This window comes from Lynx rufus, unplaced genomic scaffold, assembly GCF_022079265.1.
Source record: "Lynx rufus isolate CCGP_SWC_20201006 ecotype Redwood Valley unplaced genomic scaffold, mLynRuf1.p SCAF_18, whole genome shotgun sequence".
In the NCBI taxonomy this organism is placed as follows: Eukaryota; Metazoa; Chordata; class Mammalia; order Carnivora; family Felidae; genus Lynx; species Lynx rufus.
In genome coordinates, this window is record NW_025814832.1 from 5,364,656 (window position 1) to 5,378,891 (window position 14,236).

Genomic DNA, 14,236 nt, shown 5'->3' on the forward strand with positions numbered 1-14,236 from the left:
ATCCGAAGCACACGGCACTGGGGTTAGCCTTGTGTTTTCCCTTTTCCGAGCCAGTCTTACAGAACAAGAGCAAATGCCAAGCAAATGTCAAAATAAGCACATAGAAAAGCTAAAAGTGGGGAAGGTACCGTGGGACAGCCTGAAGTATTGGTTTGGCAGGGCTGTGAAGGTGTCCCGGCTTAGCCCCCGACCGGTGACCCAGGAGGGTTGGAGCATAAGTAGGAAAGGGTCCGTGTGCAGACCCTGGAGGGCAGCTGGCTGCCTGGACAGGTTAATGCCGTGGAGAATTCGAGAAGGCATCTGCTGCTGTCATCCATGTAATCAGCTAGGGATGCATTTTTCGCTTTCTCGCTCCCCCTGGCTAGGTTTCAGCCTCAGCTATGCTTCTCTGAGATCGCATTGGTCACTGAGATGAGGCCTGCCTGTCCCCCCCTGAGGCTGCTCAGCTGCGCCTTTGAGAGAGGAGCTGACCTCACGCCAGAGCGCGCTGTATCTTGCTTGTTACATTCTCTAAGGGTGAGCTTCTCAAGGGGCACCTCCGCTTTGTTCCTCTGTCTTAAACATCCAGCTGATATTTAGCCCATTGTGATCCGATTTCCTTCCCTTCCCTGGAAGTTGCTAGAACTTCCAGCGTGCCCAGCACTGACCCCCTAATTGCTGACACTTCCCTAGACGTCTCTTTAGTAACCAGCACATCACCACTCTTGACTACGAATTCTCTTCTCTTGGCTTCTTCAACACTCTCTTCGGCTTCTCCTCCTCCCTCTTCTTCCTCTGTCCAGTGTTCCCCACTGACGGGGGCTCTCTGTCACTTGGGTCCTCTCTGGAAGGTCTGTGCACTCCCATGGTTACATCACACAAATGCAGGTGCCCCCCAGGCCTACCCTTCATGAATCTGGGTACCGCTGCCCATGGGAGCCCCCTTCCCCCTCGATGTCACACAGGCACCTCGAACTCAGTGAGATCCGAACTCAACTCCTTACGGGCATAATCTGGTCCCTCCCGACTTCTCTGGCTTCACGCCCTCTCTCCACAGCAACACCAGATTGTGGTGGGCTCTGCCCTAAGGTGGCCTTATCGCTAATTAAATCAACCTAATATGGGAGGAAGCAGAATGTTTTCAGACCCTTAGAGTAGCAGCTTGGCATTGCGTCACAGTGGTCCCATCTGCTCTATGTTCAGAAAGCCTCAGTATAGAACCTATAGAAACGTTGGGATCCCATTCCCAGACAACAGCAGGGCCCCTAAAAGGGCCCCAAGCTCCATGACTTCCAGGATCAGGAGTCCTTCCTCTGAGTGAAGGTGAGTGGCGGGGCGGTGATGAACTGAAACACACAGTTCCCTCCTAGCATTACCCGGTGTATGCTTACGTGAATGTTGCCACAATCTCTGAGTTTCCAAGAGAATCCAGAAATCTGGATTTTCACGTGACTTCCAACTGTGAAATGTCAGCAACAAATGCAAAATTCAAAATACACTATGTGCGCTAACTGTTTAAGAACACTGCGTGAATCACTCAAAACCATATCCATATCTAGCCTGCGGGTTATGGGTCTGTGAACTAGAAAGAATAGAAGGTGTGGAGGCTTTGGAGTCAGACAGACACCAACTCAAATAGTTCTCTGAGTTGTAACGAGGATGAGAGGTCATATTTGTAAAATGGCCAGCACAGAGCAGTCCCTAAATGGAAGTCAATTGCCACTTAATCAGCACGACTGACACATCTATAAAAAGGACATGTTTACCTGGTCAGCATAGGACAATAGGGAATATGAGCACCACCAAGGAAGGGGAGACTGAGTCACAAACCCTCACAGCTCAGTAATTCCATTGCTCGTTTCCCCTGTACTGGAAATGGGCAGCTCTACACGAGCCATGTGGCCAGTCTGTGCACAGCCTTCTGATTTATGCCCCAGTCTGGTTTGTGTTTAGCTCTCTGATGCACTTAGAAAAGCCTGGTGCCCCAGGCCATCACAGCTGGGGTTCTGAGCCTGGAACTAGAGGGAGGACTTGGCCAAAAGACATCCTTCCTGAGAACCCCTAGACATTACCCACATTGTCACCCCCAAAACTGTGTCAGCCATGAGGAGTGCCTGCAAGGTCTCCCAGAGGTCAAGAGGCCTGGGGCCGCATCCCTTATTTGAGGATCCAGACAAATTAAAAATGAACAGTTGCCGGGATAGGTTTTTATAGTATATTTTAAACATTTCCATTTAACAATGCACACACACACACAGACGCACACAATAGAATACTATTTAACCGTGCGATTCATGGGTAATTAGATGACCTACCTTATCTACAGAAAGCCCTTCTTCACTTCCTCTCTGTTCTCCTGGTGACTTCTCTTCATCATTTCCTGCCTCAAATTCAGCTCCTCTGTTGAGAATCCTCTGACTTCCTCTTGAGGAACCTCTGAACTGATTTATGCCGCTGCATACTTTTATTATTGTGATTTGGGATTTGTGGTGCACCTTCCACTGGCCTGGGAACTCCTCTAGGGGGAGGGACCGGAGTAAACTCTTTTGTGAGATCGAGCCCCACGTTGGGCTTGCGCAGACAGCATGGAACCTGCTTGGGATTCTCTCTCTTTGCCCCTCCCCTGCTCGTGCTCGTGCGCGCGCGCGCTCTCTCTCTGTGTCAAAACAAATCAATAAACTTAAAAAAAGAAAGCGTTAAGGACCCGAAAAAGCTTTAAAAATAATGAGTCCAAGAGCAGGAGCTCCAAGACAGGAAGTGCTTCGGGGACTCGCTCCTGTGGGGTAAGTGGTTGGGCAGCCCTGCCTTTCTCTGGACTCTGGCCAGCATTGCTCTCTAAGACTCAGCTGATCCCCTCACCTGCAACCGCCTCACTTCTTTCTGGTGAGGTCCCTCCCCACCGTCAAGCTCAGCTCAGCAGAAACCACCATCTCTGGCACCTGGACACAGCCACACAGGGGTTTCTTCTCATTTGATCCTGACAGTCACCCCGGAGACAGATGTCATGACTTCACTCTTCACAGACAAGGAAACAGAGGCCAGAAATTCCTTCACAGATGAGAAAACGGAGGCCAAAAAGGCACTTGGCCAAAGTCTCGCAGCGAGGGAGATGTAACTGCAGCTTCCACCTCAGGGCTCTGGACGCCGGTGGTTGTGACATGGATGCCGCTTTGACTTTTAGAGCTGGCATGTGAGGAACACACTCGAAACAGGAAATGGCTTTCCCCTCAGGCTCTCTCTGCCCTTCCTCTCAATATCGAAAAACATGAACAGCTCGTCAGGAGCTGTGGTTGGTGACTTGTGAAAAGGAAGTACCGCAGAAGTGCTGGTGAAGTGAGGAAGCCAGTCAGACGGATATCTGGTAGGAGACCATTCCAGGCAGAGGGAACAGCAAATGCAAAAACCCTGAGGCAGGGGCCTGCTAGACAAATCGAAGGAGCTAGGAGGCCACTGTGGCTAGAGCAAAGGAGCAAAAGGGATAATGTAGGGAAGGGATCAGAGAGGGCACATGGTCTTAGGGCCCTCTTAATGATGTGGCTTTCACCGAATGAAATGGAAACCACTGGAAGGTTTTGCGCAGAGCAGTGACCTGACTGTAGCTAGGTCTTAAAAGAGGTGGAAGAGAGACCTCTTTTAAGAGCACCACAGGCTTCAGCTCTGGGATGAGCTACACCCTGACCCATTCCCAGCTGAGGGGCCTTGGCATTCTGTCTCTCATTCTTGGTTCTACAGGAAATAGCAATAAAATTTCAGCTGGGCACCCTTTCCTGCCTGCAGCTGACATAACTGGGCCAAACTTTTGTGTAGGCGATGGAGAGGGGAGGGAGTCAACTCCAGGGGCTTGTGTGTTTAATGTGGAATTTTCTAGACAGGTTGGTAATGGTCCCATGGGGGTGCAGGCCTCATTCGGTCCACCAGTATCTAGCCAGCACCCATCTTTTGGGAGCCTAGGACTCTTTCTGCCTCAGGGGAGGTTGGGGATGGTCAATAAGCCAGCAACAAGACCATGCACAGTCATGGTAACCAGAAATGGGTAGTCCCCACCATCCCCAAATTCAGGCCTGTGGGTCATGGCACAGAGCTTGCCTCTGGAAATTCATTCTACTGCTCTATTGTCAAGGCAAGCGGCCTTTTCTGGCCCTGCTCCTCCTAGGCCTGGCCAGGCTCCTGAATGAGCAGCCTTGGAGTCCCACGGCTCCTCTCCTTTAAAGGACTTTCCACAGTTGAGCTCTTACACAGATTAGTAGGATTCTTTGAGGTCTCTCCCCACCCCACCATTCTAAGAACTACAGGGCCTGGTAAAGGCTTTGTCCGTGTCCTTCACCGCTGTGTTCTAGGAGCACCCCGGCATGGTCCCTGACATATAAGGGGTGCTCAAGAAATAGGCTGAAAGACTAAATGATAAAGGAGAAAGGCAGGTAATGCTTTTCCCTTTTATAGGCAATAAAACATGCCCAGACAGGAGGTATGACTGCCTTCTGGCCCAGTTCCTATAGCTGGAGCACCCAGGAGCACAGGGCCACACCCATGGTCTCCTGGGCCCTCCACAGTCTTCTCCTCTGCTCCTCCGCAGTCACTGCGGAGCCAGTCCTGAGCCCCCCAACAAGACCGGTTTCCCAAGGAAAAAACCCTAGGGCAGGAGTGGAGCAGGTAACAGCCTATTAATAACAATAACAGCACTTAGAATGTACCACTCTTCTTTCACAGCAGCTCTTTGAGGCAGGTTGTATTGGCACCCTCACTTTAAAGATGAAGAAATGGGGCACAGGGAGGTAAGTGCCCGACCCAGTAGCAGAGTCTAGGTCGTGGAAGCGAGGCCGAGAGCGTGAGGCTGCACTGAGTTGCCTCTGCTGCAGCGCCGAACATCAACATAGGCGTCAGAGGTCAAGTGTTCTTCGAGCTCTGCCTTGGGTGCCCCATGTCCTCGTTTCCTCATCTGTAAACCGTGAGCATTAATAATGGCTAGCCTATAGGGTTGTCAGAAGACCAATGCACGCAGTTTAGTACGGTGCCCAGCGCACAGGAAACGATCAATAAATGTTAATTATTGATACTTTTTGTTATTGTTAGGAGTGTTTCTGGGCCTGGAATGGAGGGCTGTAGGGCGGCATCCTTGCAGACTACAGGTGAGGTCATCCGGTGAGCCAGGGGTGCGCGGCCCCTCTCCCTCCCTTACCGGCCGGAGCAGGCGGGGCGAGAGTGAAGGGAACGGCGGCCCCGCCCCGCCAGGCTTTTTAAAAAAGGGGACGCTGGGCGCAGGCGCAGAATCGTCCAGCCATCTGTCTCGCGCCGGCCCCGACGCGCACGCGCATGGAGGGGCGCGCGAGCCCCCCGGACGAGGCCCGCGGCCGCCCCGCGGCGGCCGTGCTGTGCCGCGGCCCCGTGGAGCCGCTTATAGTCTTCGCCAACTTCGCTTTGGTCCTGCAGGGCCCGCTCACCACGCAGTACTTGTGGCACCGCTTCAGTGCCGACCTCGGCTACAATGGCACCCGCGACAGGGGCAGCTGCAGCAACCACAGCGCGGACCCCATCATGAAGGTAGCGGCGCCGGAGGGGCGCGGAGCGTGGCACCGGGTGGGCCCCGGGCTGGAGCGCTGGGCAGCCGATGGGGCGGGGCCTGCGTCTGGGTCCCGGCAAGCTGCGGGGGCGGGGGGGGGGTGGGTATGGAGACTGGGTAGTGGGCGGGGCCAGAGCCTAGTTGGCGCCGGACCGACCCCTGCAGTGTGGGGGGGTGCTTAAAGTTCCTCTAGGTAGAGCAAGGACGTGAGGATTAGCAAAGGGAGTAAAAGTAAGGGCCTGGGACCGTAGTCCATTCCACTTAACCCAGCACCGGTTCTCTGAGGTTTAGGGCTCCAAAGATAGTCCCCATCCCCGTTTCTCCCAGGATGGTGACGGTTGGGAGTTGGGCAACCCAGAGTGAGGAACAGCACCCTGGTAAGATTCATGTCCCCACAGGAAGTGGAGACCCTTACCTCCCACTGGACCCTCTACATGAACCTGGGCGGCTTCCTTGTGGGGCTCTTCTCATTCACCCTGCTGGGTGCCTGGAGTGACTGTGTGGGCCGCCGTCCACTGCTGGTGCTGGCCTCACTGGGCCTGTTGCTGCAGGCTCTGGTGTCCATCTTTGTCGTGCAGCTGCAACTCCACGTCGGCTACTTCGTGCTGGGCCGCATCCTTTGCGCTCTCTTTGGGGACTTCAGTGGCCTCCTGGCTGCTGGCTTTGCCTCCGTGGCAGATGTCAGCTCCAGCCGCAGCCGCACCATGCGAATGGCCCTGCTGGAATCGTGCATCGGGGTGGCGGGGATGTTGGCGAGCCTTCTCGGGGGCCACTGGCTCCGGGCCCAGGGTTACGCCAACCCCTTCTGGCTGGCCTTGGCCTTGTTGATAGCCATGACTCTCTATGCAGCATTCTGCTTTGGTGAGACGGTGAAGGAGCCAACGCCTGCCCGGCTCTTCACGCTCCGTCACCACCGATCCATTGTCCGGCTCTACGTGACTCCCGCCCCAGAGAAGTCCAGGAGGCATTTAGCCCTGTATTCCTTGGCCATCTTCATGGTGGTCACTGTGCACTTTGGGGCCCAGGACATCCTGACCCTCTATGAACTGAGCAAACCCCTCTGCTGGGACTCCAAGCTGATCGGCTACGGTTCTGCAGCTCAGCACCTCCCGTACCTCACCAGCCTGCTGGGCCTGCGGCTTCTGCAGCACTGCCTGGCTGACGCCTGGGTGGCCGAGATTGGCCTGGCCTTCAACATTCTGGGGATGGTGGTCTTTGCGTTTGCTACCATCACACCCCTCATGTTCACAGGTAAAAAGCGTGGGCTTGGGGACAGTGCGTCCCAGAGGCACTGGGTGAAAACTGGGGGTCAGACACTCCCTGCCCCTGCAGGTTCAGGCCTGTGTCTGGAAACATTGTTGTGCTCCTTGCCTGCACTGGAGGACAGACGAAGAAACTTCATAAAAATGCCATCTTTGTCAAATGGAGAAGACAGACCTTCAGTAGCCTCAGTAGTTAATCCACATTATCAACTATAAATTGTTGTTAGTAAGATGGAACAAAAGACAAAAGTATGGCTCATAGGCTAATAGCTTCACTTCTTGGCCTCCCACAGCCAGTATTTATGGTGTTCTTAAACAAAGTCCATGCCACTAATGCCGTAATACTCACTTCTCTGATAAGAATCACAGGCCCTACCTCGGTATCTTTGGTCAGCTTCTTTGGGTTTTTTAAAAAGCCAGTCTTCTCAGACCACAGATAACAGATTCCTGCCTGCGTTAGTTCTTTTTCTTGTTCCTCTTTTTTTTTTTTTTCTTGGTAGGAGAGGGGTAGCTGGAAATGAGGAAGTTAACTTTTTTAAAGGAACAGATTAGGGGTGCCTGGGTGGCTCAGTCAGTTACACACTTGCCTCTTGGTTTCGGCTCAGGTCATGATCTCTCGGTTCATGAGATGGAGCTTCGTGTAGGGCTCTGCACTGACAGAATCCCAGCCTGCTTGGGATTCTCTCTCTCTCTCTCTCTCTCTCTCTCTGTCTCTCTCCCCCTCTCTGCCCCTCCCCAACTTGTGTGCGCACATGCTCCCTCTCTCTCTCTCATACTCTCAAAACAAATAAACTTAAAAAAAATAAAATAAAGGAACAGATTAATTTTCATAGAGTCCTAAAATACGTTGTTTACAAAGTCAGCCGACCAGTAATCACCGATTTCTTAACTTGGCTGCTTGCCTGGAGAGCGAGGCCGAAGGGGACCGGGGACCTTCCTCTCCTGCCCACAGCATCTCCCCTGGCCTCAGTGCTGGGCTCAGTGCCCTCAGGGGTGCAGAGATGATGAAGGCACTGTCATTGCTCTGGGGAGCCTCAGCAGAGTGGGGTTCGAGGGCCTGACACCTAAACGGGCCCTGGGTGCCTCATAAACCCACTTTGGAGGATCTACTGTCTTCTAGGAGGCAACAGTCCCAGAGGGATAGAATCGTTATGGAAGAAGCAGTGTGAGCCTATGAGTAACAGATACAAAGGGAAAAAGAACTTGCATTTGCTGTGTATCCTCCACAAGTGTTACCTCACGTACTGTTTCCTGGGGCTGCTGTAACAAATGACCACAAACTGGATGGCTTAAGACCATGGAAATTTATTCTGGCACAGTTCTGGAGGCCAGAAGTCAAGCATCAGTATCACTGGGGTCAAAATCAAGGGGGCAGCAGGGCCACGCTCCTGGCTGCTTCCAGCTCCGGAGTCTCTCGGAGGGAATCTCCCTTGCTTCTTCCAGCTTCCAGTGGCTGCTGGAGTTCCTGGCTTGTGGCCATGTCACCCTAGTCTCTGTCTCAGTGGTCACATGGTCTCTTCCTCTTCCATGTGCCTTCTCTGTTCCGTGTCACAGCTCCCTCTGTTTCCCTCATCTAAGGATTCGTGTGATTGTATTTAGGGCCCAGTCTGGTAATCCTGGAAAAATCCCTTCATCTCAAGATCCGTAACTTAAACATGTCTTCAGAGACCCATTTTCCAAATAAGGCAACATTTACAAATTTCAGGGATTCGGCCCTGAAATCTTAGGGGGCCTTCTATACCCCAGAACCATCCTGTGAGGAGGGCTTTGTTATCCTTTCACAGATAGGAGTCATGTCCAAGGCCACACAGTTAGGAAGCAATGATGTCAGGTTTAGAACTCGGGGCCGACTCCAAAGCCCATGCTTGTTTTCTGGACCATGCCATCTCCCTTCTAAGTGCAAGATGGTTGGGTGATGCCTGCTGCGACCACAAGAGGTATTGCGACAAGAACACAATTGGTGGGGAATCAGCATTCATTCATGAAACAGGTAGCAGGTAGGTCAAGCTTTGAGAAAGGTAGTCTCCCTTCCTTCTTGGTCATTGTCTCCATCACCAGTAAGGAAGTCCTTCCTGTGTCCAACCTGAGTCCCACATGAGGTATGTATAGGAGTTCTGCTACATAGGGTGCTTGGGTGCTCCTCTCCCTGACTCCATTTCCTTGATGATTGTTTCTTTCTCTGCAGGGTACGGGCTCCTATTCCTGTCATTGGTTACCACACCCATCATCCGGGCCAAGCTCTCCAAGCTGGTGGGCGAGTCAGAGCAGGGTGAGTGTCAGGGTCACCCTGTATCTGGTCCCTCATACCCAGTGTTGCCTGAAGTGGGCAGAGGGCAGCAGTGAGCCGGGAGGCTGCGTACCTTCCTCCCCTCCACCCAGGAGACGTTAGTAGCCGAAACAAATGCACTTGTGTCAAATTGCCTGGGATTGGCAGAGGGCCACAGTGCCTTGGATTTTCAGATCACAGGGTTGGAATTTGCAGTTCGCGGAGCACACTTGTTCCTTCAGGTAAATCCCAGGTGCAGGATTTACTCTCCAGAACTCAGCTTTTCCAGCTGCAGAATGAATAAGATGATGTTTCACTAGGGTCAGTGTGTAAGCTTAGAGGAAGCAGACAACCTTTCGATATTTCCTTGTCCCCGAGTGACAGTTGAAGAAGCAGAGACCCAGAGGGTTAAATTGGGTCACGCAAAGTCACTCAGTAAGTGGTGGAGCTGGGATGCAAACCTGGGTCTGTTTTTAAGAGCAGCAGGTCTTGGGATGTGGTTTGGGTCCTGACTCTGGTACCACTGGCTGTGAGATCTTGGGCAGGTCCCTTTCTGTCTCTGCACCCGTTCTCTCCTCTGTTACATGAGCGGTTTGCTCTTGATGACAAGGGCCTTCCAGCTCTTGACGGTCGGACAGAGTTCAAACTCAACTTCTCTTGGGTTGTTGCTCATTTTGCAAAATTTGGGTTCTGCTGGCATATCTATAAAGAATAGCCTCAGGACTCTGGGTCCTTAGACCCTAGTCTGGAAACATCTGGCTCATGCACTTTTCCCCATCTGCCCTGGAAGGAGGATCTGGTGCCATATGTAGCCCAGTAGAGGTTTGTTTTCTTGCCTCCCAAAACCCATGTACCTTCATTCATTCACTCAGTAAGCTTTTTTTCTAGCACCTTCACTGTGCCCTGAGATGCCAAGGGGAACAGGAGAGAAGAACAGCACTTACTAACTTACTACCTCCAGGGGGCCTGTGGTGGATACTTTACGTGTGAATTTAATGTTGCCAGCAGTCAATGAAAAATAGGTCTTAGCCTTATTTAACAGAAGGGGAACAGAAACCCAGAAGGATAAGCAGCTGATTCAGTGATCACACAGATAATAAGTGTTAGAACTGGGAATTAACCCAGCAATTAATCTCAAACAGGAGATGATTTCAAAAGGAGATAAACCAAAAACCACTTTATCAGGCTTTTTGGTAGAAGATATCACATGTACTTTTAATACATGGATTTAATACCAGCCATTTGTTCTGTAGTCCCATGCGCGAAGTGCTTTCTGTGCATGACCTCACTCAATCCTTACCACAACACATGATGTAGGATTTATTGTTGAGGAAGATGAGACTCAGAGAGGTTAAGTGACTTGCCCCAGGTCACACAACAGCGAGCTAGGGGTGCTAGGATTTGAATCTAGGCCTTTCAGACCTCAGTGTGTGATGTTTATTTCTTCACAGGTGCTCTCTTTTCTGCTGTGGCCTGCGTCAATGGCTTGGCCATGCTGATGGCTTCTGGCATTTTCAACTCGCTCTACCCAGCCACCCTGAACTTTATGAAGGGGTTCCCCTTCCTCCTGGGAGCTGGTCTCCTCTTCATCCCGGCCATTCTGATTGGGTAATGTAGGGCTCTGACCCATGCTCATAATGCTTTATCCCAAAGTTGTCCTCTTTCTCCTCCTCCCAACCAGAACAGTCCTGGAACCATTCTGCTTGATTCTTGCCTTGCAGACAGCTGCTTTAATCATCTGAGAACCATTGCCCAAGGGCAAGGCAGAGGGGCAGCAGAGGAAGGGTCAGGCTAACACTGCTTGTTGGCAAGGCTGTGTTCTCTCCCTCAGCTCCCCCGGTCCTCCATTACCATTTTGCAGATGGAAATATGGTGGCAGAAATGTTCTAAAGGGAAGCCTGGAAACTTCCTCAGCTAGTTATGTCTGGGCCACAGGCTAGCCTGAACTACTGACTTCCTCCCCCGTAGCCATAAGAGTTGCTTTCCAGAGTCCTATGTCTCTATACATTGCCTTGTCTTCCTCCTCCCCACTGTGGGAGAAAGACCTATACCAGCCCACCCAATAAGGCCTTGATACATCTTGTCACATCTCTTAAGAGTTGAGGGTGTCCCCCCATGTCAAATCTGAATCCTTTCTCTGGTCTCTCACAGGGTGCTGGAAAAGGCTAATCCTCGTCCTGAATTCCAGCAGTTTCCTCAGAGCCCCTGATCTGCCTGGACCCGAGGACAGAGGGCAGTGGGAGCAAAGTGAACACTAACTAGCTGAAAGCATGCGTCTGGCTCCCAGCAACGCCAGCACCACCCCGCAAAGGGCAAGTGTCTGCCTTGGAAAAAGTGGTCAAGCTACACTGCTGTGCCAGCCTATGACTCTAATCTAGAATTGTAACCCACACAGCCCCACTCCAGGAGGCAGCGGGGGAGCCATCTGGACTGTTTACCCTTGATGCCATCAGTCGTATAGAACCCTTCAGGGGAGAGGAGAGGTCCCTAATGCAGGTGAAGCCTCAGGGACCAGTTGAAGCATGAGGGCTGGCATCTGTGCTTCTAGCCCACACTGCACAGCTCACAGGGCTCAGTTCCTGGTGTGCAGCCACCAGTCACTTCTGGGGTTGGATGCGATTCTGAGGGGAGGGGGGTGGGAGGGGCTGGGTCCCTTCTGGAAAGTGCTGCTGTCTCTGGCTGGAATCCATCCTCTGGGCTTCACAGTGCCAATCACAATAAATCCATATAATCACACTGAAGTGAACCTTCTGGCCCCCAAGGCATTGGGCTGTGGGGCTCTCTGCTTTCCTGTTCCTGGCCTGCCCACCATAGGTCAGATAGCAGCAGCCTCTGGGCTGGGCAGGAGTCCCTGAGCTGCCATGGGATTGTACTGGGCATGGCCAGCCCCCCACCTCCCCCTCCATCTGACTGCTCATTCTCTTCCCCTGAGCTGCGGGGCAGAGGCCTGCCAGACTTGCATCAGGCTCGTGGGGAGATCCGGGCAGGAGCCCATTCCTGAGGGTCAGAGATCCAGTCCCTGAAGGCACCTGTACTGGTCGACCCGGCTGTACCAGCCCAAGCAGGGTCAGGTTTTGTCACTGCTCAGCCCTCCAGCACTCTTGTTGCCACCCATTTCAGCAGGGCCATCCTTTATCTGTAGGTTAATAGGAACCTGGAGATGTGACTCCTCGATATGATCCAGGGGCCCCAACTTCTCAGAGAATGAGGGGCTCGTTTCTAGGGTGTTAGGAAAGCCTGGACCGGAAGCTGGAAGTCAGAACTGGATTCAGTATCCAGGCACCAGCTTTGATGAGAGCTGCAAGCCCCTGCACAGACCAGAGCAGGTGGCACTTGACTGCAGGCGTGCATTGGCCACAGTGCTTGGCTCCTGCTACCCTCATTCTCTGTCCCCTGCCCCAGAAATCACAGGTGAAACGGGAGGGGGGGGGCGGGTGCAGAACAAAGCATGGTCAGCTGTGGCGTCTGTAGCCTGGGCCTGTTTCCAGATTCCCATCTCACCGTCTCTGTCCTTGGAAGACCAAAGCAAGGAGAGGGCCTTCCACGGACTATCCCAGCATGAGGCAGTGAGGAGGGTCAGGAAGAGGCTCTGGGCTGGTCTCAGGCCTGGGCTCTACTCTGGGCACTGCCTCTGGCTTGCTTGTGATCATGAGCAAGCCCTCCTATGTAGGTCTAGATCAGCAGTGCCCCAAATTATCTGATTGCCGGTGGACAAGTTAGGAAACACTAGATTAGATAATGTTCTGAGACCTTTCTCACTTCCTACATGCTAAAATGAGATTCCTCTTCATTGGCATGCAGTCCTTAGTCCCTGGGGAGGGGTGGGGTGAGGTGGGTAGGGACCTAGCTGATGCCCAGCCAAGCGGAAAAGCCAAACCCTGCAGACCTGCGTCAGAGCAGGCTTGGGGGAAAGCCTATTTCCCAGCCCTCTGTTTCAGGACCAGCTCCATGGGGCCAGGCCCAGGTGGAAGACGAGGGCCAGGTGCCTGTCCTGGCTGTAACCCACGCAATGTTGGTCATGGCAGGAGAGGCAATCCACTGAACACACTGGCCTGGCTGGGGGGTCATCACCTGGGCTGCTCTGGTGGGATTGGCGGCTGGGCTCTGATTCCCCAGAGACAGGATGGGGCAGCAGTAGAGGGTGTCCAGACAGCCCTCAACCTCTCTGAATACTGCCCACAGGGCACCTCAGGACGGGGTGGGATTGATGGGGACAAAGAGACAGAAAGTTTCTCCTGGAGGGTAGTCATCCCACTGTATTGTTACTGTCTCTGCTCTGCAAAGGCAGCGTCCAGTCTGCCTCAGTCACCACCACACCCAGGGCCTGGCACTGAAGGGCACTCGTGTGGCATGAAGGCATCAAGAGCAGTGAAGGCCAGAGCTGGGGCCAGGACCCGCTAAAGACAGTGTCTCCTGCAGGAGGGGGAGTGGAAGGAACGAGTCCCAAGCCTGAAGACCTTTGACTTTCTGATGATGTGGCTCAAGAGCTACACCCGGCCAGCACCTGTGGGAGGTGGTTCTGGAAGCTGAGGCAGCCTGGTGTGAACTCACTGCCCCGGGGAGGGAAGAGGCAGGGCAGGCTCTAGCTGACCCTATTAGCTGAAGCCTGGGTTTACTGGGGGGAGGATACTTTTTTGCTCTCCTACCCTAGTGGAGACAGGGGCTGAGGGACATTCCTGCTCATTTATTTCTGTACAGCTCCTGGGTCAGCCTTTCTTGGTGCAAACCTGTCTCCCCCTGCTAGCCTCTTGGGGCAAAGGAGAAGCCAGCTGTCAGTCCGAAGCCCTGCCCAGGGCACAACCTCCAGGATGATTCTCAGGACAGGCAGTGGACGGAGCACCAGGCGGCCAGGTCTGGATCGTGGGGCTGCCACTAATGATTTGGGAAATGGCACATCATTCTCTTCCTTATCTGTAAAATGGAGATAATACCGGGGAGGGTTGCTCCGGTGGTTCTGGGAAATGGCAAATATTTGTGAGGGATTTGTGTTTTAGAGCCTTGCTAGTTCAAGTGGGTCATTCCTTGACCACCGCATCCACTCACCTGGGAATTAGTGAGAAATGCAGAAACCCAGGCCCTGCCCAGGTCTCTTGAATGCAATTTTAGCAAAATTCCCGGGGGAGATTCAACTGCACTCCTTGCCCTTCTTCAGGATCTTGCCTCTCCAACGTG

The 14,236-nt window shown here is 53.0% G+C and overlaps 1 protein-coding gene across 1 annotated transcript; it reads left to right on the forward strand.

The window, feature by feature from the left end:
- The first annotated feature begins 5,274 nt into the window (after positions 1-5,274).
- On the forward strand, positions 5,275-11,800 carry SLC46A1 (solute carrier family 46 member 1). Its single transcript, XM_047080736.1, has 5 exons — positions 5,275-5,517; positions 5,935-6,787; positions 8,984-9,067; positions 10,516-10,672; positions 11,216-11,800. The coding sequence occupies exons 1-5, from the start codon at positions 5,290-5,292 to the stop codon at positions 11,271-11,273; spliced, it is 1,380 nt and encodes a 459-aa protein (XP_046936692.1). The 5' UTR covers positions 5,275-5,289; the 3' UTR covers positions 11,274-11,800.
- The last annotated feature ends 2,436 nt before the right edge of the window (positions 11,801-14,236 follow it).